The sequence below is a fragment of the Serinus canaria genome, chromosome 20 (genome assembly GCF_022539315.1).
Source record: "Serinus canaria isolate serCan28SL12 chromosome 20, serCan2020, whole genome shotgun sequence".
Taxonomy (NCBI): Eukaryota; Metazoa; Chordata; class Aves; order Passeriformes; family Fringillidae; genus Serinus; species Serinus canaria.
Window position 1 is genome coordinate 5,688,609 of NC_066333.1, and position 21,361 is coordinate 5,709,969.

The following is a 21,361-nucleotide window of genomic DNA, read 5'->3' on the forward strand; positions in this document are numbered from 1 at the left end:
AGAAAGACTTTTATCTGCCTTGAGCCTGGCCTAGACCCTCAGGCACTCTATCTCAGATAGCTTTGCAAGGCTGTTCCCAGACATCCACATGCAGCTTCACAGCACTTGTGTTCTGTCTGTTCAAACTAGCAGGGTTTTAGGTACTTGACAATATTGATTGGGAGCTTTGTCCCCCCGCTAAATTGCAGCAAGCACCTTTTTCATGGGCAGCAGTGGGAGCTGGCATTGCTGAGGGAGAGCCTTCAAACCTCGAGCAGTGCAGCAGCAGTGAGTTATACACAGGGCTGAGCAGGGAATGGTACTCACCAGAGTGTGGGGAGGTGGAAAAGGGAGAAGAATTTACATGAGCTTAGCCAGGGTGCTGGGAAAGCCTTCCAGCCCACTGCTGTCAATGTCCTGAGGCCTGTCAAGGAAGAGGACAGGGATGGCATCATTGGGATCAAGAGAGAAATTCTCTTTTCTGCTACTGTTTGACTGGATTACAAGGTTAAGACAGCAGAATGATGTGCTGCTGTGTGGTGCAGGCTGGCTCAGGACAGGCTGTTCTTATCTGCACCCTGCTTGTGAGGTCAGCCTTACTCTTTCCCTGACTGCTCCTGAAATGAGATTTAATTCAGGAGGTTCACACCTGGAAGGCAGGCAGTAATAAGGACCTGGGGGTGTTCCTGCAGTGAGCAGAGGATGACCTGATTGCCACCCACCTTTGGCTCTGCAGGATGGCTCCCAGGAAGTCCCTCAGCACCATCTGCTGCTGGTATTGGCTGTCCATCAGGATGCTGTCGGACTGGCGCCTGCTCAGGAACTCCTGCAGCCCTTCCCCTGGGCTGCTCTCGCTGCTTCTGGGGGGTGAAGATGAGAAACCTCTTTGTTTCTGACATGGTTTTTTTTGTCCCTCACTCCAAGTTTGGCTCAGCACAGAAAGGGAGCCTGCTGGAACTGAGCCTAAGGACACTCTGCTTAATTTCAGCAAGGAACTGGTCACTGTATTTGCTCCTTTGTTAGAGGATGGGTTGGGCTGGCTTGCATCTGACCAGCTCGTCTTGTTCAGTGGCAGTCAGTGATCTAAGTAGCCAAGGGTAATGGAGAGGCTGTTTTCTGTGTTCAAACCAGGCCAGGGATAATGGTTCCTGTCACAGACATATTTTGTGAAAAATCCTTTTGTTAGGCTCTTTTCTCCTGAGAAGCTGAGAGGCCTCAGAAACGAAATGTAAACAATGATTATCTGCTGATGTGGAATGTGACAGGTGCATCTTTGATTGGTCTGATGTGGTTGTTTTTAATTAATAGCCAATCAGAGTCCAGCTGTCTCAGACTCTCTGGTCAGTCACAAGATTTTATCATTCCATTCCTTTCTATTCTTTGCTAGCCTTCTGATTAAATCCTTTCTTCTATTCTTTTAGAATAGTTTTAGTATATCATTTTCTTTTAATAGAATATATATCATAAAATAATAATTCAGCCTTCTGAAACACGGAGTCAAGATTCTCATCTCTTCCCTTGTTGGGGTTGCCTGCAAATTCTACAGGTTCCCTACCAATGGAGGATCATTGCAAATATTACCAGCAAATATTATTGCTTGTTGGTATTGCAGCAGAACTCTCAGCTGATCTGATGCTTACAGCCTTGGAGGAAAGCATTAATTAGGCTGCTTAATGATAACTGTGATTAGGGGTATCCAAGACTGTAGGGATGCAGGATGCCCTTTGGGATGTGGAGCAGCAGGAGAGAATGCTTCTGCTGCAGTGAAAGGCAGCCACTCCTGCCAGGTGTGTGAAGATACTGCCCAGGGTAATAGGAAAAAACCAGCCCTAGGGCAGCAGGGTGCTGGGGCTTACCCAAGCCTCTTGCCAATGATGGTCTGGAGGAATTTTCGGGCTGAAATCTGCCCCAGGAATTTCCTGTAGTTGTCAGTGAATATGGCGTCAGCGTGGCGCTGCATCCTGGGGGAAAGAAGCACAGGGGGCTCTCTGAGCTGGCAGTGAGAAAAAACTCAACAGCCCACGTGTCACAGGGCTGACACCAGGGCAGGCCACCCAGCAAACACCTGGTAGTGTTGGACTGCATTAGTGTTGGAGGGTAAAAGGATTTGAGGGAGCTCAGTCCTGACAGGGAGGCAGCTGGCAAAATGAAATATCTGGGGCAGGGCTGGGATATCCCTGTGCTCTGCAGCAGCAGCATCACCTCCTGGGAGGGCTGTGTCTGGTGACAGGACCCTCCAGCACATCTCTAGCCTATGGTTTGACCCAGGCTCCAGAAAATCCACAAGTAAGGGAAGCACAAACCACTGGGCTGGTGCCACTGTTGTAAGGATGAGTCCTCTGTGCTTCAGGCAGAAACAATCATCCTCTGTCTCCAGGCAGAGATGGCAAGGAGAGGCTCTAGCATCCCTGCAAATCGAGTCCCAGAGCTCAGTGGAAAATTCTGTTCCCTGCAGGAGCCCTGGGCCTGTGAGCCTGCCCCTGTCAGTATGTCCTTGCTGGTAGGGACAGCAGGACATGGCTCTGGACATGGGTGATGGTTTGGGACTAACTGAGCTGCTCCTGGGCTGGGGGGAGACTGTGAGCAGCACACTCTGCAGCAGCAGGGCTGGCAGGTGAGGTACAAACCTTTTCTCAGCAGGGTCTGTTAACAAGCCCTCCTCCTCCTGCTCCTGTGCCAGGGGGTTGTGGCTCTGCAGTGAGCTGCTGTGCTGCAGCTGGAAGCTCATGGCCTTGCCAGCAACCGGCCCTGGGCTGAACCTGCAAGAGAAACCCCAGGCACACTGTGAGATGGGCTCAGATGCCAGCTGGGGCTCAGTGTTCTTAGCCATCATTCCCTACTCTCCTGCTTGTTTTTTCTCCATTTGTCATCCCATCTTACAGCAACACAAGTTCTGTCTGTCACTCTCCCCAGCTAGAAACTGCCCTGAAGCTCTCCCAGCAGTGGAAGGATGGTTTATAGAGCTGCCTCAAACACATATTCCCCTCCCTGAGCTCCCAACAGCCTTGAGCAGAGTCCCACTGTTTCTGGTGTCATTGTGCCATGCCTTTGGCACAAAGCTAAAGCATTTTCTATGGGACATTGCAAATCCACAACAGAGAAGCCAACACTCGATTTTGGGCTTGAGTTGTAGAGGTACAAATCAATGTTGCAACTTCTAAGACCCAACAAGGAAATACTTGAAATATTAAAAGGTATCTGTAGATTTTATGTACTAGAATATCTGCAGTTCTGACTTCAGTGCAGGTGCCCTGCAGCCACAAATTTTTATCAGTGCTTGGGCTGGAGGTGCTGCCTGCTCTGGAGGTTTCCAGATTTCCTTTACAGAACCCAGCATTCAATCCTAAACCCAAATGTTTGGGCTGAAATATTCCAGCAGGTGCTTGCTTTCTTTGGAAATCACCCCTAGGCCAGCAGTGTACCCAAAAAATTAAGACAGGGCAGAGAAATAGCCCTTGAAACACATTTAGAGCTCATCTGGCTTTCAGAAGTGCTGGCAACTTTAGTTTGGCACCTGCTTATTTTGCACAAGGTCAGAGATGAGGCAGAGTGAGAGTGTGGATAGAGCACTCAGCACTTACCTGAGAGCTGGGTAGAGAGGGGAGGAGATGGAGCATGTGACTAAATGCAGGAACAGGAGCAGGGTGGCCTTATCCAGCATCTTCCAGCCCTTGGAGTCACCTGAAATGCAGAGCAGCCTGAGTCTGGGCACTGAGGGGAGGCCAAGTTCCACCTTTGTCTTCTCAGTCCCTCTGCTTGTTTCTCAGCACAAAGGCTGTGCCTCTGAGGCTGTGGTGCTTCCCAAGGCAGAGATGTCTTGGTGTGGCACAGTGTCCCTGTGGAGGGCAGCTCCTGGGGGCAGTGGCTGTGTGTGATCCCCTGGAGCTGGTGCCTGCTCTGTCAGGGTTTGGTGCTGTGGGAGCTCCTCACCAACCTGGAGGTCAGTGGAGGAGCTCTCTCCTGGGCTGCTGTGAGCCCCAGGAATCCTGCAGGGCTGTAAAAGCACCTGGATGAGGGCAGCAGCTGGCAGGGATGTGGAAGGAACCTGCACAGAACTTTCTGCAGCCAGCCCTGGGACCATGGGCTTTCATGGCTGTACCTGCAGGGCACAGGGCTGCCTCCCTGGCTGTCCAGAGGAGAATCAGGGAAATCCAAACAGAACTCCTGGGCAGAGGGGTAATACTGGCACAGAGGTACCCTGGCAAAGCCATTTCTCAAAGGCAAGTGCTGAGCTTGGTTTGCCAAACAAAACCAGCCTGTTCCTTCAGTGGAGAGGGGACAGGACTGGAACAGGTCCCTTTGGAAGGGCTGAGCTGCTGCTGTGCAGAGCAGCTCCCCCAGCTGCCCCGAGCTTTGGGGCAAGGTGAGCTGGGCTGAGCCGTGCCTGGGCTTGGCTGAAGGGCTGAGGATGACTCAGACCGGAGTGGCCCGAGGTCAGCCACCCTCGGGGGCTGAATGCCCAGCTGAATGCCGAGCTATTGTCCCTGGAAGCGAGCAACAGGAGGAAGGTGTTTCAGTGAATGCCGCTCTTCCTGAGCTTCCATTGAAAGCGACTGATCTTTTGTTCAAAGATTCTTAAAGAGAATGTGGATAGGAACCTTTAAAATACCAAGCTTCCCTGTTCCCTATCTTATTATACACAAGAAAGGACCAGAAAGGTGTTTGATCTCCCTAAGAGGAGGGAAAAAAACCCTCTTCCAAATGTATAACGATACTGCCTTGTGAAAGGAGCAGTTTCCAGATGGAAAGGGCTTGCTTGGACTTCTGATTGCTCAAGTGAACTTTCAAGGAGTGGGTTTTACCCATGGGGGAGGAGGGAGGGAGGCTCTCTGCTGGAAAACATCATCAGTGAGCTCTTTTTTCTGCTTGGACAGGACAGGGCAGCACAGAGAGGGGGAGGCTGATTAAGGACCTGAGCTCTAGGTCTGATGGTGACACCAGGCAAGTTAAAAACAGAATTAGTGGCAGTGCCAGAAGTGCACAGACAGACATGGAAGTGCACAGACAGGTGTCACTCTAAGAAACGGGGTTCCTTGTCACCAAGTCATTCTCACCCAGGCTCTGTTTCCTGTTACTTGTGCTCCCAGATGGGACCAGCAGCTTCCCCAGCATTTCCCCTGGGAATAGCACAGTAGCTCCTGGCTCCTGCAAAGCTCCTTGTGCTCATGGGTGCCATTTCCTACCTCCTGCACAATCACTTTGTACCCTCAAAGAGCCAAGGAGTGATTAAAGGGACTATGATAGACAGGACTTCTGCTTTTAGAACAAATCCCCTGCTTTTTGTTCTTTCTCCATTTATCATCCCATCTTACAGTAACACAAGTACTGTCTGTCACTGTCCCCAGCTAGAATCTGCCCTGAAGCTCTTCCAGCAGTCAAAGGATGGTTTAGAGAGCTGCCTCAAACACACATCCCCTGCAAAAATCCTTTTTGACTTTTTCATTTGAATTTGGAAAAACATGCTGCTTCTGTGCCTCTTCCCTGAATATCTTCAAGAAAATCCCAAGTCAGATCTTTCTAGATAGAGGAAATTATGTAAGGCATCTATCTGTGGGCACCAGCAGACTGTGGCACCAGCATTTGTAGAAAGTGCCAACCAGGAGATTTAATCAGCATTAGAGAAGCTTCTATGTGAGCTGAGAAGTGCCAATGTAAATGCCCAATGTTGTCTGCTTCCTCTTCCTAGGACACAGCCCTGATTACCACTTTCTTTCTGTCTCTGGCTTCTCTTTAAATGTTGGATTTTTCTCTAGAACTGCTTTTTGAACATTTGAGATCCTTTTTTTTTATTTCTCCACCATTAGTTTCTTTGAAATTATTTTTTTGTTTGTTTCTGGCTTTGTTCTTCCCCTATCCTGCTTTGTCTTCTCTCCCTTAGCTACAGCTTGCTTCCAGATTTTGGGGTATGTCTGTCTCCCCTTTTCCCTCAGGAATAAATCAAAAATGAAAGTTCTACATCCCTTCCCAGATGTGTCTGCTATTTCAGAAGAGAAGCTGGGAAATTGAAGTGTCACCCTGTGTGCAGGCAGCTTGGCAGCTCTGCAAAACATTGTCACCTTCGAAATTCTCCTGAGGTGAGGGACACCTTCCCTTCCCATTCTGGCAGCATGTGAAAAAATGATTAATAAATAAATCCCCCTTAAGATGAAGAGCTTTTAGCACCATTCCAGCAGATGAAGTGTAATAGCTTTGTTCCATCCTGTGCAGTGGGAACAGCAGCTTTGTGACAGTGATGTTGGAGAGCTGGGTAACTGCCTCTGGCCAATTCTGAAACCTCAACCTGAGCAGTCTTCAAAACACCTCTGTGTAGATGAAATGAAGCTTTTGCCATGCCTGCTGTTTTACAAAGCTGAAACTTTCATCACCTGAAATGCTGCATGAGAAAAGCAGAAATCCTTTTAAGTGCCTCCCCGTGCCCCGTCGTGGCTGCCTTTGCATTACCTGTAACACTGGGTTGTGTTCCTCCTCACACTTTGGTTTGGCTCAAGCACAGTTTCATTGCTGGGTGAGCAAAACAACGTTCATTTGCCAGGGAAAAAGGAAACTCACATCAACATAGCAAAAGAGAAGAACTGTGCTACAGCTGGTAATCACCTAAATGTTTTACAAAGCTCATCTATAGTTTAATTCCATTTGTTTGCATTTATGATGTAGCTCAATTGTTGTTTCATTCTATAAGTTGGTACAAAAACCTGTTTGTACAAATCTTGATATGGCACAAAGGCACCTGGCAAAGCTCATTCCTGATGCCAGCTTTGATTGCATTTCAGTGGAATTTAATTGTGCCCAACTTCCAACTAGACATTATCTTGTTAAATGCACAGAGAGAGGCTCACTCTTACCTTTCCTGGAGAAAACGAGCTCTTCCTGGCTCAGCTCCTGCCCAGGTGCTCCTTCCCCTGTTGCAAATCCAAGTTCTCCTCGGGAGCTGCCTCCGGGAGCCCGCAGGGTCCGTGCCCGCGGTGCCAGGCAGGGAGGGCACTCCCGGAGCTCCCCGGTGTCCTCTGGCTGCCAGGGAGCTGCATCTCTGCCTTTATACCTGAGCTCCATCAGGAGTCCCGTGGGCTTCCACGCGTCAGAGCATCAATTATCCTCCTGAATTTCAAAGGCTGTGTTTGCATCCTCTGTGTGTGTGTGTGTGTGTGTGCAGAGGGGGCTGTGCCCGTAGCCCAGGGTCATTTGCACGATTTCTCTTTATCCCTCTAAGAGTAAAGAGCAAATATCAGCAGTAATCTGGCAGAGTGAATGACAAATTCACTTTGCCAGGCAAACTTCGCTTTTCCTCTGCAATTGCATTTTTTCCTTCTGCTCCACAATGAGAGTGAGTTAACCATTAGTACCTTCTCACACTGCCTGAACAGGAGGGTTGATCCTTTTTTTGCTTTTTTATTTTTCTTTGATTATCAGCCTTTTCCTCCTTCTCCTTTGTTACTCACACCTGCACCAGGGGGCAGTTCATGCTTCAGCCCCTCACAAACCTCACAGCTCCACACCAAGCCCACAGAGCAGCTGGAGAGCCCTGCTCCATTGATGTGCTCTGGGAAAAGGCAGGGGTGTTCCCTGGGGGGCTGCATCACCAGCAACTGTGCTCATTCCTGGAACAAGGCTCATGAAAGCCCCATTATAGCCAGCACGGAGCCTTCGTGCCAAGAGGACCGGGACAGTTCAGAGGAGCTCCAAATGAGCTGTCAGCATGAGCTCCACCTGCCAGATTTTTCATATTGACTTCACAATGCTCAGAATTGATGGGGATGCAGACTGTCCTGAGGGCTTGCAGGACTCCATGATGGGAAGAAGTTTCAGCAGGTGAGATGGCTCATGTCTGCCTGCTGCCAAATACCTTCACCTGGCACCACAGTGGCATCACAGCTGCTGGTGGCAGAGGGGGATTGTAGGGAGGATGGTGCAGCTGGGGTGCAGGGGGTCAGAAGCACCCAGTGATGGTCTAACTCTGTTATTGCCTCTCATTGCTTCTTGCAAATCAGGCAGGTATATCATCTGTCATCCACTGGAGACACCAGAGATGGAGATTCCTGGTAACACAGAGCAGGTTTTCCAGAATCCTGGTCCTGGTGCACACAGCTGCATGCAGTCCCTGCAAACTGGAGAGGGATTTTTGTTAGCTTTCATTAAATCTGTTCGTGTTCTCTCATGTCTGAGGCCAGTTGCACTAATTTTTCAGCATGACTTATTTTTCTTCCACTGTCTTGGTGCTGCACTGGCTGAATAGATGAATCAGATCAAGCTGTTAAACCAGTCAAGAGCCAGTGCTATTTCAAGGTATTATCTTATAGCCTGGTCTTGAGCTGATTCTCCATCCAGCTGGCCCCTTGCCTTTCACAGAGCTGCATATGGTACCAGGCAGTATTTCACTGATCAGGGAGAACCAGCAGATCAAGGAGAATCAGTCTGTAACTGACTTGTTTATAGGTGCCTGCTGCCCTGCCTGGGTTAGGAGAGCTGTGCTCTGTCTGTGTTCATATCTCCAGTGAGCTGCTCTCACAGAAGGCTCTGGAAAGCTCCATCATCCCAGGGCTCTCCTTGTGCTGCCCAGGTTGGGTTCCTGCCATGCACAGCTGGACCCAGCAAGACCCAAAACAAAAGCTTAGGGTTAATTGAAGGAGGCAGCAGAAATTTCTAAAAACCCTCAAGGCTCTGTTGGGTGCCTCCAGCTTAGGAGCTCTGCAACAGCATAAATAGAGCAGCATTTCTGTCCCTGGGATTTCCTGTCTCAGCTTCAGTCAGAACCTTCCTGCCTTCCCAGGACCCAGACAGGTCATTTTTGGAGCTTCTCCACCAGGCTCCACAGGCTCTCCCTCTGGCTTGTGCAGCTGCTTATGCAGAAATACCTGTGAGAGCTGGGGTGGTGACTAACTTGTGGCAAATGCCCTAGTGGAGAATAAACCAGAACTGCCTAAGACTAAAAATTATGGTTTTTTCCTGGGTTTGCCACCATAGAGGTGGGATGGAACCCATTTTGGTTTAAGTGTCTTATCCCAAGTGGCAGAACTCAGGCACATTATAATAAATTCATAATCATTTAATTGAGGCATTCATTACTGCTGTGTTCACAGTAACTTTCATTTCTAAGTCCTTTGTAAAAATCCTGCATTTCTGTGGAAGGCAAGCAAATTAAAATGAGATGAGAAAGACAAGATTTAGCCCGTGATACCAGTTCCTTCTAAGGAGGAAAACAAAAACCCCAAAACTCCAACCCAGTGGGTGTGGTGAGACTTGCCATTAGAAAATTATACAAGACTTGGTTTCTTCTTCTTGGAAGGATAAAGTGTTGAGACTTGGATCTTCAGATCCTCCAGACTCAACCCTTTGAACATCAAGAGAGTTCCTGAGGAGAATTTTTCCTGGAGGAATTCAAATTGGTAGGAAGCCGAATACAAACATTTATCAAAATAATCTCAAGGAAGGAGACGCTGTGGGTGAGAGCACTGTTTGCACTCTGAGAATGAGTCTGAAACAGGGGATCAGATTAAAAACAGACAAAATAAATCAGAAATTCAAAACGTGCAAGAAGGGCTGTTAGAAGGACTGTCTCATGGTGTTCAAAGCCTGCTTGAAAATCCTGCTTGATCTTCAGGCATGAGCTGTCCCTGAGCCTGTACAACTGCAAGTGGCAGCAGCCTGGGAGATGTGCATCTGTCAGGAGGCACGATGGGCTCTGCAGGTGGGATCCATTTATAGAGCCTGTAGATACCTGTCTGCCTCTGTTTATTTCCTAGCAGAGCTCTGGAGCATTTCAGCATCACCCAAATGAACTGCCAGGAGTTTCAGCACATTACACTCAGCTGGAGGCTTGAGAGTTACTGATTCCTGAATTTCTGGCTCTCTAAATTCCATCTCCCTCCTCCTCCAGCCGTGGCAGACAGAGCTGAGATGCCAGCAGTGAATGTCAGTAATTAAGGAGCTCATTTTTGGTCTTACCACTCTCATTTTAGTTTGGAAAGGAGCCTTGGCTAGAAGGTTACACAGCACATTACAGCAAGAATCAGTGAAGAGAGAGGCACCTTCAATCCTTTGAAAAGCCTCTGATAAAAAACTGAATGAGTGAGATGGTACTGGCATCAAGAAGGCAAAATGTGGTTTGTGGAGAGGGAATGAGGAAGGCTGTGTTTCCAGAAAGGGATGAGAAATGACAGCAGTTGTAATTTTTTTCCTGGCTGAATACAAATGTGCAACCTGAGGATGACAAGACCTTGGAGCACAAGGATCATGTACAGTGAGTGGTAATAAAGAGGCCTCACAGCAAAGACAAGCAGGAAATACCACAAAAAAGAAAAGTAGAAAGGACAAAAAAAACCCCAAGGATTCCTTGGATCTGGAGAAAGACTTCTTGCCTGAGCATTGCCCCTGCTTAGAACAGAGTGCTGACAAAATTGCCATGTCCACTTGTTTAATTAATTTTAGCTTTGAAACCCATTTGGCTTTGGGAAAATCTGCCCTTTTTTTAATAAGTAGCTTCCCTTTTTTGTCATTTCCCAGTCAGGTGCTGGGGAAGGTGGGGAGCCACAGTGGGCTGATGGCACCACCTGCTTGTGGCTCCCAGGCTGGGGCACTCCTGGACTGGAGGGTTTGGGGTGAAGTAGAGGGGGAGAGAAGGGGCAGGAGCTGCCTAAAAACTGCACATTCCACCTGCCTAATTCTGCTTGGAGTGAGTAGTGCCCTTTCTGTTGGGGAGAGAAGAAAAAGAATAAAATATACAGTAACAAGGGTCTTTTGCCCTTTGCCTGCAAACTCCATCTGTGAGAAGGTGTGTGGGCAGCAGCACCAGCACATTCAGTGTACTGGTAATACTGGGAAGAATTTAATCTGTCTGTTAATCCATTCTGATAAGATCCCTCCTGACATTTTCAATAATTATTTCTTTCTTCTCAGTGTTTTTTTTTTTCATCCCAAACATTTAGAGTTTGAGAGGAAAGAAGGTGAAAGGGCAGAATTTACTGCTTTCCTGAGCTCTGGCATTATCCCTTAGTCACTCCCCAGGGGCAGGAGAAGCTCCATTTAAGAGTAATTTTTTCTTAGGATTATCATGCCAGAAAAGTTTCTGTGTATAAATGTCTCTGGCTTCTGCCATTCACTCAGCAGTGTTCTCCAGTTGTCTGTAATGTCTTCTGCACTAAAAAACATGAAGGGTTATCTAATCCAATTGCTAAAAATCTTTGAAATTGTTATCATTAATATCCACTTAATTCAAATGCTTGGCAACAGCCTAGAAAATCCTTTTATTACAAATGCCATACCTTGCTTCCTCAGTAGATTAGTAACTGATTAGGTTTCCCCCAAAGTATTTTGGTTCTCTGGTAATAAAGCTCTACAGATAAACCAACTTGGCACTTCTGATAGTTTAGGGTTACAGAAAGGGAAAAACAAATCAGATTCCTTAAATACCATAAATGAGAAAAACAGAGCCCAAGGCATTTCCCCCTTTGTATCTCATCTTATGGAGCCATCTCCAGTTCAGAGCTGGAAACTGGACAGGACATTAAAAATAAAGTCCCTGTCAACAGCAAAGCCAGAAGCACATCTTAATTGCTGCTGCCAGTGTATGTCAAGGGAGCAGATGAAAACCTTGTGGATAAAGAGAAACCCACCAGGACAGAAAGGCCCCATAATTGGTAGTGGGATTAAAAACCTCAAAGGGATTTAGGGGGTGAGTATGTTAGGCCTGGGGTTCTTCTGCCAGGGCACCCAGCCAGGATGAGAGGACACGGCCTCAAGCTACACCAGGGGAGGTTTAGCTTGGACATTAGGAGGAATTTCTTCCCACAAAGGGTGATTAGACATGGAATGGGCTGCCCAGGGAGATGGTGGAGTCACTGTCCTGGAGGTGTTTAGGAAAGAGTGGACATGGCACTCAGTGTCCTGGTCTGGTTGACGAGGTGGTGTTGGGTCATAGGTCAGATTGGTGACCTCAGGGATCCTTTCCAACCTCACTGATTCAGGGATTGTGTGACCCACCAGGGGCTGGGCACCCACAGGCTCCCACAGCTGGGCTGGGGCCCACACACCATGGGGCTGATTGGCCTCAGGGGGGTTGGAGGAACATGGCACTGGAGCCCCCAGACTCCCACTGGCCCTGGTGCCCCTGACCACCCTTTGGCTGCCCCTAGGAACGCAGCACAGGGGGTGTGGGGTGGTCGCAGAGGGCGGCTGTTGGGGTGGTTGCTAGGGGCTGTTGCTAGGGGCTGTTAACAGGGGTGGTTGCTATGGACGGTTGCTAGGAGCCATTGCTAGGGATGGTTGCTGGGATAGTTGCTAGGCACAGTTGCCAGGGATGGTTTCTAGGGCGGTTGCTCGGATGGTCACCAGGGGTGGTTGCCAGGGTGGTTGCCAGGGTGGTTGCTAGGGATGGTTGCTGGGATGGTTGCCAGGGGCGGTTGCCTGGGCAGTTGCTGAGATGGTTGCTGGGATGGTTGCCGGGATGGTTGCTGGGATGGTTGCCGGGATGGTTGCTGGGATGGTTGCCGGGATGGTTGCCGGGATGGTTGCCGGGACAGTTGCCGGGACGGTTGTCATGGATGGTTGCCGGGATGTTTGTCACGGTCGGTTGCCGAGGCGGTGCCGGGCCGGGCCCGGAAGCGCTTCCAGCGGCCGGGAAGCCGTTCCGGGGCGGCGCGGGCCGGGGAGCGGAGCGGAGCGGAGCGGGCGGTGAGCGGGGCCGTGCGGGGTGCTGCGGGCACGGGGCGCTGGCCAGAGGCAGCGGTGGCTTCAGCATCGCCCCGGGGGCGAGTGCAGAGCCGGGGGGGGCTCGCTGGTCCTGCCGAGACTGGGCGGCACCGCGGGGCTGGCCCGGCAGGGATGGATGGAGGGATGGAGGGATGGGGACAGCGGTGTCCCCTCCCGGGGGCTGCACGGCTGCTCCGCCACAGCTGCCAGCCCCCGGCCCCTTGTCCCAAGCCGGGCTCCTCGGCCATGGATCCAGCGGTGCGGGCAGGAACAGCCGGTAGAAATTGCCCAGGCTCCATCCCGACACCTCCTGAGCCATTTAAAAATTCCAGTTTGAGCTTTTTTTACCTCCTCCTTTGATGGAGTCCTTAATTATATTTTATTTCCACCCCAAGAAGAAGCTAATACATATTACTTGAGCTGTTCCCGTGGCTTTGTCCTCTGCCAGTTGTTTATGTAGTGCCAGGTGAAGACATCAGCTGCGAAACACAATGCAGCAAGAAGAAAGGTTTGAGTCTCTCCTGGCTGGTGCAAGTCCCTGACCCTGGAGATATGTTGGATATTTATCACAGGGGCTGGTCCTGAGCCGTGGGGAACAGCCACATGCTCTTGGGTGCTGAACCTGAGCACAGCAGGAGCTGCAGCCCCAAGGAGCCCTGGCTGGCTCTGGGGAGAGCAGGGATCTGCCCACTCCTCCAGCTCACTCACTGGTATCAAACCTTGGGAGTAAACTGGAGGGGACAAGGGCAGCTCCCTCTCAGGGTCTGACAGAGGAGTATTGATCATCAAATGCAATTTAGGAAAAGCTGCTTTAAGTGTGGCCGTGGTGAGGTGGTCTGAGGAGAAAGGCAGCTGACAGCCTGTGGAGAAGAAGAGACGTTATCTGAGGAATAAGTGGTGAAACTGAGCTTCTTGGCAACAGGGAGGAAGGCTCCATCATCCAGAGACCTGTTGGTTTAGGTGCAAGGCAGAGGCTTTGGGCATTGTGTGAAGCACTGGAGTTTTTTTAAACTGAGGAGTTTTGCTCAGAGTTGAGCTCCAGTGATGGCAGGAAAATCAGTGGTCCAAGTGTGGGTTGCCTGAGCAAGCAAGGACACTGCTGTAATTAGTTGGAGCATGATGCCAGGTTTTTTCTGGCCATGTTTCATGGGATACTGCTTCAAATGGGGGTGGCAGCTGCTGCCAGCCTGCAGGAGAGCTCTTGGTGCTGGCCATGGCACCTGGATTTGTTAGAGAACTACTAATGCCCTCAGGGGAGGTGAGCTAGAAAAGGGGAAAGGAGGGGAGAGTTGTAGAAGATGAGGACGGAGATTTTTTGTTTTCCTTGTATGTGTTTCCTTTTCCTGTTTATCTCTGTGTGTTGTGTTTCAGGTGTGTGAATTGGGGCTATCAGCTGGAGTTTGTCCTGAGAAGACTCCAGGTGAGGAATGAAGGAACTTCCCTCCCTGCTGTGTTTGAGGACAGGGGCCAAGGGCAGGCATCAATGATGTTTTCAAAAGATATCCAGATGAGATAAATGCAACTCAGAGGTGATTCTGTGTCTTGCTTAGGAACTGCTGCCTTAGTAGGCTGGGAGAGATGATTTAAAAGGCAAAAGCAATTGGGATGAGCCACATGCATGCAGGCTTTGTTCACTGAGCAGCCTTTGGGACTGGCTGAGCCTGCGTGGGTCAGTGTGTGTCCTGACTTCATCTGCAGGTCCCATGCAGCCCTTGCTGACTGAGATTCAACCAAATTTTAAAACATTTTCTTTCACTGAAGTACAGACCTCGACACAACCTCGAGAGGTCACCTATTCTTATCTCCTGGTGTAAAGGCAGGATTGTATATACCCACACCCATCCCAGGCCAGTGCTTATCTGATCTGCTCTTCTGAATCACCAGTAGCAGGGATTCCAGTCTCTCTATTCCAGTGGCTGGCAGCCTGTGCAGTTGGAAATGTTCTCCTGTCTTAAAATTCAAAATAACTTTCTGTATTTTGGCTGAATGAAAATAAAATAATTATTTTTTGGCGTTTATTTACCCCTCCCTTTAGTGTGTCACCAAGTGATAGTTGCCTCTTGTGCAGTGATATTGAGTTGATTCTCAAATGTATCAATTATTACTTTGCTGGAATTTGCCACGTTTACCATCCTTCTGGACTGGGTCACATCTGCAGATTGCAACAACCTCCTCCCAGCCTGAGAAATGCAGAGATACCTCCTGCTTTGGAGATAATTCCTAGGGGTTAAACTCAGCACACAAACTCAGTCACACCCAGCTTTAGTGGTACAGAGAATTGTGGCTCTCAGTGAGCAGTGCTGATCCAGGGAATGCACACTGGGATCATCCAGGTCAGGAAAACCGAGTGGGGCACTAATCACAGCTGAGTGTGATGGCATCTCAGACTAATTGGATTTCCCTTTGGGGACTTCCTGAGGCTTACTCTAGCAGTTCTGGCAGGAGAGTTCTCCCTCGTTGTAAAAAGCCATTACTCATTCATAGGACAAATTGACAACTCCATTAGCAAAAGATAAAGGCAGGGAGGAAGGATGGTCTCATGTCTGAGAAGCTTGGGACCCAGGAGATCAATATTTAACTCTGCCACAAACTACCTGGGAGACTGTTTTAAGTTGTATGGGGCTTAGTGTAACCAGCCACTAAAGCCACACTTACATTTCTACACATAACTTGTTCCTCTGCCTTCAACAGCTCTGCTTCTGTGAGGTTTAAGTAGCTGGGTTTGTACAGCATCTAAAACAACAAGGCTGTGACCACAGAGACAATATAATCAAAAATAAGTTGTGATCACCTTGCATGTGTGATCAACTTCAGGAAGAAATTTATTCTTGCTTATTAAGCTTTTCCCTTATTGTTTCATGAACATGGTTCATATTTTGTCTGCTCCTCACCCACAAATGGCCTAATACCAGGAGTTGAGTGCTATTTTTGTAGGCAGGTGACAAACACCCAAATTAAACACAGCTTTCATTTTTGTTACTGCTGCAGTAGATCAAGAGTATCTTCAAAACTCCATGAGGAAGTCTGTGATTTTTGGATAACAGAAAGTGAAGGCCAGAAAGGATGATTCAAAAAATTGCTCTGTATTTTCCCCCTTGCAGTAACCACTCTTCTTGAGAGCAGTAGAAGAGAAGGGTGCACTGACAATGGCTGCAGAGTTGGATTTCTCCCCCCCTGAGATCCCTGAGCCCACGTTCATGGAGAACGTGCTACGCTATGGACTCTTCTTTGGAGCCATTTTCCAGCTGATCTGTGTGCTTGCCATCATCCTGCCCGTGTCCAAGTCCCACAAGGCAGTGAGTAGTGCTCTTTAATATTGACATAAATGGGCAGAGTCAGGGAAAACAGGATGGGAGGGAATGTTGAGTGGCTCATGGAGATACAGCTGCCCCTGGCATTGGTGACAGTTTCATTGTTCAGTCTCCTTCCTTCCCTCTGGCTTTCCCACCTCTAGCTTCTGTCTTGTGATTTACCACCAGGTAGGAAAGTCAGGAACAAATATCTGAGCTAGGATCTCTCTTAATATCAGTGAAGAAAGCGACCTGAAGCACTGACAAGGTGCTAAATGCATGTGCACTTCCTGGCTGCAAGACAAGGCTTTGTCCCAGCCCATATTGTTGTCATCCTGCTGCTGATTTCCTTCATTAATTGCCAGGCAGGACATCCCCTGGCAGGACCTGCCTTCAGGAAATGACTCTGGCCTTGAGTTTGTGTGTGATTTTTGGAAGCAAGGTGCAGGTGAAATTTCTAGTATATCCTAAAGGTGAGGAAAGCAGTTTTCAGGACTGACATCCCATCCAGGGCCCAAGGGTCCTTTGATGCAGCTGGCACAGGAGAAGTTGAAAGGGAAAGGTTGAGGTGAAGTTGAAGTTGAGGTGAGCTGTTCCTCTGGACTGAGGGATGTTCTGCATCTGCCTGGTTTTTTTCATTAAAGAGAAAAATGTCTTTGGTGCTGGGGACAGGTATTTCAGTGCTGCAAGGTGATCAGGCTGCAGGTTTGGTGCTTTGATACAGATGTTGATGGTATATTTTCAGTAACAACTCAGCATGGGGAGTTTTGTTTTCAGACTCTTTATTTCCATGTTTGCTCCCTCCTGTGCAGAGGAAGCCTGGAAATTTTCAGCCTCTTGGGGGAAGGGAATGCCTCAGGATGAGGCACAGAGGGAAGGATAAAGTTCATGACCCAATTTTTCCACCTTTAACTGCTGGTTTGTGATGCTGTCCTGCCATGGGTCATGCCCCCTCCTGCTTGTCCTGCCACAGGAGCTGCAGCTCCCAGCAGGGGGATGAACAGGCAGTGGCATTGCAAGTCTTAGAATCATTTAGGTTGGAAAAGACCTTCAAGATCATTGAGTCCAACCTTTGCACTGTTACTCTGCAGCCACCAGCACCTGTCTGTCAGAGTCCATCATTTCCCCAGTAAATTTTTGAGAAATACCAGGTAACCCCATTCTTGAAAGTTGGAAAGAGTGAGAGCTTTGGTCTGGAGTAGGAAACTGGAGACCAGCCTCCAATTAAAATGATAAGGCTCCAGGACCTTTTACTGCTTACATCTGTAGTATGCCTTGATGTTTGCATCCTCCAGTTTTTATTTTCTCCATATATAAACTGTCCTTTTGATGTGCTGTCCATATGACTTGTTTACAAGACCATAAACACCATAGACTGCCCCTCCAGATCCTGAGAATGATGCTTGAGTCTGGGTAGGATATTGGGGAACTTGCTGTCTTGGAGCCTCAGACTTTGAAGTTTGGACATTAGAAGGCAGCAGTGTTCACGTTATGGCAGCAGCATTCTGCATCCCTGAGTAACAACCAGCTCCCTGTGCACTGATCACAGCTTTGGAAAGCCAGCCAAGTCTCCTTCCTTGGAAAGCCACACAGATGTGAGCTGTAATAGCCCAGTAACTTGAGAGACTTTGAACCCAGCTCTTTGATTAAAAGGACACTGTCAGATGCTGCCTCCCCCTCCATTGTCTGGAGTTCTGGCTGGGAAGCTTGGAACTCGCACGTCTTGCTCAGCCATTTTTTGTGTGTCCTTTTCCAGTTGGCACACTCAGGCTGAGAGAACCCAAGATGCTAAAGCAATATTTATACTCAAAGGCATTTAATGAAAGGAGGCAATCTGCATGTGTGTGCTTTCTCAGAGGAGACTGGCGCTGTTCCCTTGTGTTTTCACAAGATAACTAGGTTTTATTTCTCATGCCTGCAATATTATCTCTCATCTTCTCTGAAGGAAACAAGCATCACTTCTCAGTATTTTGTTAGTCCAGGTGAAGAAGCTTTGCCTGCAATTCCCAACTCGGATTTTAGAGGCTCTGAACTTTATATCCTTACTGCTGCTTTGGGGAATATTTTTTTGTCTTGCACATGATAGTGATTAATGTTTGGCAGAAATGCCTGCTGACTGTTTCCTTGTATCCTGGTGATAATATGTTATCTTTTCCTAATTCAAATAGTTTTCATTTAGTGTTGATTTTCTTCTTGCCTTCAAAGTTTTTCTTCTCCAAAGCCTGTTTTAGATATTTAAGCTTTTAGTGGCATCTCTGGTAACAAGCTGTTTCTGTGCAGAGACTCACACTCATCAAAAAGCACGTGCAGAAGGAGCAGAGATGATGCTGCTTGAGTCTCATTAAATGTGGCGTCAGTTTGACATCAGTGTCTTCCAACAGAGATACCCAGCACCTGTTTCCTCTGGTTTATACTTGAATCCCCAAAGCAACCTGTTAGCAAATGGTAAAAAAATGGTTACTGACTGTTTCCTAATTGATTCTTGTAGGACTCTGACAGTTTTGAGCCTAAGAATTCAGAGCCAGTGAAGAAGCCAAAGGCAACTGCTCCACAGATAAGCAAGAAACCTAAGAAGGAAACCAAAAAGAAACGATAGAGGTGTGACTGATGAGCCTCCCAAGACCAAACAACCACCTATAATTGTGCTTCCTCAGAGACAGCATCAAAGGCAACTAACTCTCTTAATGGTTTTCTGGCATTGCCATCTTATACTTTTCAGGGGCAAGGGAGAAGAATCTTAGAAGAGTGGAAGGGTTGGGGTTCTGCCATGGATTTCTTACAAGCAAAGAGAACTTCACGTATCCAGGACTTCATCTGACTTGATTAATGTGTCAGTCACCATTAAAGTGACTTCTTCCAGTTCTGGTGGGTAGAGAGGGCTGTTGGCCTGACTCCTTCCTGCTGACTGGGATTTGTAGTGAAGTCCCTGTGGAAAGTGGAGCATGAGTTTGCTGCTTTGGATACCGGTTTGTGTTGTGTTTTTTGAAGGCAGAGGGATCAAATGGATCAAGAATGCCACACTACACAGCTTTGTATTCATCTCTGTTGTCATCTAGTCTGAAATACATAGCTGCATTTTATGGCTTAATCATAATACCTTTGTCATATTCTTTAATTCTTTAGGTAATAACTCTCCAGATTCCAGACTGCAGGAGATGAAAGCTTTCATTTCCCCAGCGTCGCTGTTTCCCCACCCATGTACTCTTCCTTTCCATTCCCACCTTTGAAAGCAGGCACATTTCAGGGAACTGAGGCTGTTTTGGGATTGCAATGACTACAAGAATCAGGAAACAATTTGACTCTGGAAGGTGCAGAATTTAATGCCCATGTTAGGGGAGTTGTTCTTGGAACCTTGGGAAGACCAGGCAGTGTGTGCTGGAGAAGAGCTGCTGCAGTGGGAGCCTGGTGCACTGGTGGTGTATCAGCCTGCACTGCCTCCCTGTGCCGTGGATAACCCTCTGCCAGCTGGCTGAGCCCTGACCATGGCCCTCTTTCAGCACAGCTGGGGATCATTGCCCTTGCAAATGCCCTCCCAGCCTTCCCTGCCACAGTCTGCTCCATCTCCTCTGGCTGAATTCCTCCTGAGGGTGAACACCTTCTCAGCCTGAGGAGATGAGGTATTTTAAGATCCAAGGGGTGGCAGGCCAGCTGTGTGCCATGACTGCATGGCAGGAGACACAGACCCTGCATTCCTTCAGGCTCTGGCTCTCCAGGCCCAGGGACAATCCTGGATTTAAATATGGCTAGACAGGACTGGAAGGAGATAGGTGGTGACGTAGCCACGGAGTCTCTGTGGAGCAGCTCAGGCTTCCTGATGCCAGCTCACATCTTGGTTTGTTTGATCAGGAGTGAGTCAATGGGAGGAGAACCTGCTCTCTGAGGCGCACCCAGGGTTCAGAGCAGCTTTGAAGGAAGGGTTCTCCCTGGCAGGGCTGCAAGTCTGTGATCCTCTTTGCATACACAGACTCCCATCCTCGAGTCACAGATGCCTGGTAAGCCCAGGTGTGTGTTCTTTACCAGCAGGTGAGCAGCACATTGACAGAAACCCTCAGTGCTGAGACCAGCCACGTCCTCTGCTCACTCTTGCTGTAGGTGGGGGTGACAGGTGGATCCCAGAACCAGGGTGGCTCTGCCTTCCCTGCTCCAGGCTTTCTGATGCTCTTAGCCAGAATGCTGGCACCAAGTTGCACTTCTTAAAATCCAGCTTGGAGTTCTGCTTTAAATTCTGTTTTTTTAATTTTTTTTTTTTTTTGAGCTACATGAAGGCAGTACCAGGAGGACAGAACAAAGCATAGGAGACACAAGCACTCTAAAGTTGCTTTAAGTTCTCAGTACAAAGAAATATTACAAAAAGTTCCCACGCAGATAACAAAGAACAGTGTTGTGCCATGAGTTTCCATGATGGACCTGTGCTCTGTCTCTGATCTGCAGGGCAAAGAAAAGCCCTGAATAGGTACTGCAGATCACTCTCTCCATTTTTATCCATGAGAATGGTTTGATGTAAATTCCAGCTTTCTGCAGGTTACCTGGAGCAGGGGCTTAGTGCTTTAATGGAATCACAGGACACACGTTATCCAAAATACAGAGTCACTTCTGCAGCTCAGAACCAGTTAGCAGTGGGCACTGTGTGGCTGTTACCTGAAATAGCAGCTGCTACATCAATGTCCACATCCAGCTGTTTGCAGGCTGGCTCACTCATTGCTCAGTAGAAATCATGGATGTTGGGGTTGGGTTTTGTTGAGGGGAAGAGGGATGAAGATAAATTCCCCAGTCTGTTCCTGACAGCTTTATACCGATTTGAATGCTCTTGTTTGCTGAACTTAGAGTATGTAGAGATTACCAATAACCCATGTATTTTAGTTTATCCTGAAATGTGTGATAAATGCCATCAGAGACTTTGTTATTAAAGAAATCTGTGTTTAAAGTTGTGCTGTCTGTTCCCTCACATTGACTGTGAAAGCTGCCAGAACTCCCAGACTATAGGAACACAGGGACATAAATAACCTATTCATTAAAATTATCTATTAGGGAAATCCTCTCAGATCCTTTAATCTTTGGGAAATTGGTTAGTTAATACTGTCAGGCATGTGTGCATCTGTATCTGGGTTTGACTAGGAAGTAGCAAACTATTTCCTAACACTGCTTCACCTTACTGGAAGGAGAGAGAAAACCAGCCAGTGACTGAATCAATCTGCCCCCCATGAGAGGTTTTTGGCTCTAAGAGTCCCCTTGAAGGTAGCCCCCATAAAGGCATCAGTTGTTAACAGTGCAAGCAGGGGATTGGATGGGCATTCTGCAGGCTGGGAAAAGGGATTTTCAGGAGCCCAGGTTTGCATGGTTGGAGCATGGGGCTGTCTGGTGGCTATTCTTGGCTGCAGTGAGACCAATGTGGTAGCCAAGCTCTGGCAAGT

The 21,361-nt window shown here is 48.3% G+C and overlaps 2 protein-coding genes across 2 annotated transcripts in view; one reads left to right on the top strand and one right to left on the bottom strand.

The window, feature by feature from the left end:
• GHRH (growth hormone releasing hormone) overlaps positions 1–6,988 on the bottom strand; it is a 10,978-nt gene extending 3,990 nt beyond the window's left edge. The window contains exons 1-6 of the mRNA XM_009093191.4: positions 6,822–6,988; positions 3,561–3,660; positions 2,607–2,738; positions 1,836–1,940; positions 702–839; positions 307–403 (exon numbers count right to left, since the gene is read on the bottom strand). Coding sequence (XP_009091439.1) covers positions 340–403; positions 702–839; positions 1,836–1,940; positions 2,607–2,738; positions 3,561–3,640 — 519 coding nt within the window. The 5' untranslated portion in view covers positions 3,641–3,660; positions 6,822–6,988 and the 3' untranslated portion in view covers positions 307–339. The remainder of the gene's footprint in view (positions 1–306; positions 404–701; positions 840–1,835; positions 1,941–2,606; positions 2,739–3,560; positions 3,661–6,821) is intronic.
• Positions 6,989–12,576: 5,588 nt separating this feature from the next.
• On the top strand, positions 12,577–20,877 carry MANBAL (mannosidase beta like). Its single transcript, XM_030233239.2, has 4 exons — positions 12,577–12,642; positions 14,032–14,080; positions 15,762–15,956; positions 18,439–20,877. The coding sequence occupies exons 3-4, from the start codon at positions 15,807–15,809 to the stop codon at positions 18,544–18,546; spliced, it is 258 nt and encodes an 85-aa protein (XP_030089099.1). The 5' UTR covers positions 12,577–12,642; positions 14,032–14,080; positions 15,762–15,806; the 3' UTR covers positions 18,547–20,877.
• The last annotated feature ends 484 nt before the right edge of the window (positions 20,878–21,361 follow it).

Bases quoted from the DNA above. Each gene is read 5' to 3' on its own strand.
- MANBAL (XM_030233239.2), top strand. From the start codon at position 15,807: ATGGCTGCAGAGTTGGATTTCTCCCCCCCTGAGATCCCTGAGCCCACG. The intron at 15,957-18,438 runs GTGAGTAGTGCT...TGATTCTTGTAG, and splicing joins TGTCCAAGTCCCACAAGGCA to GACTCTGACAGTTTTGAGCC.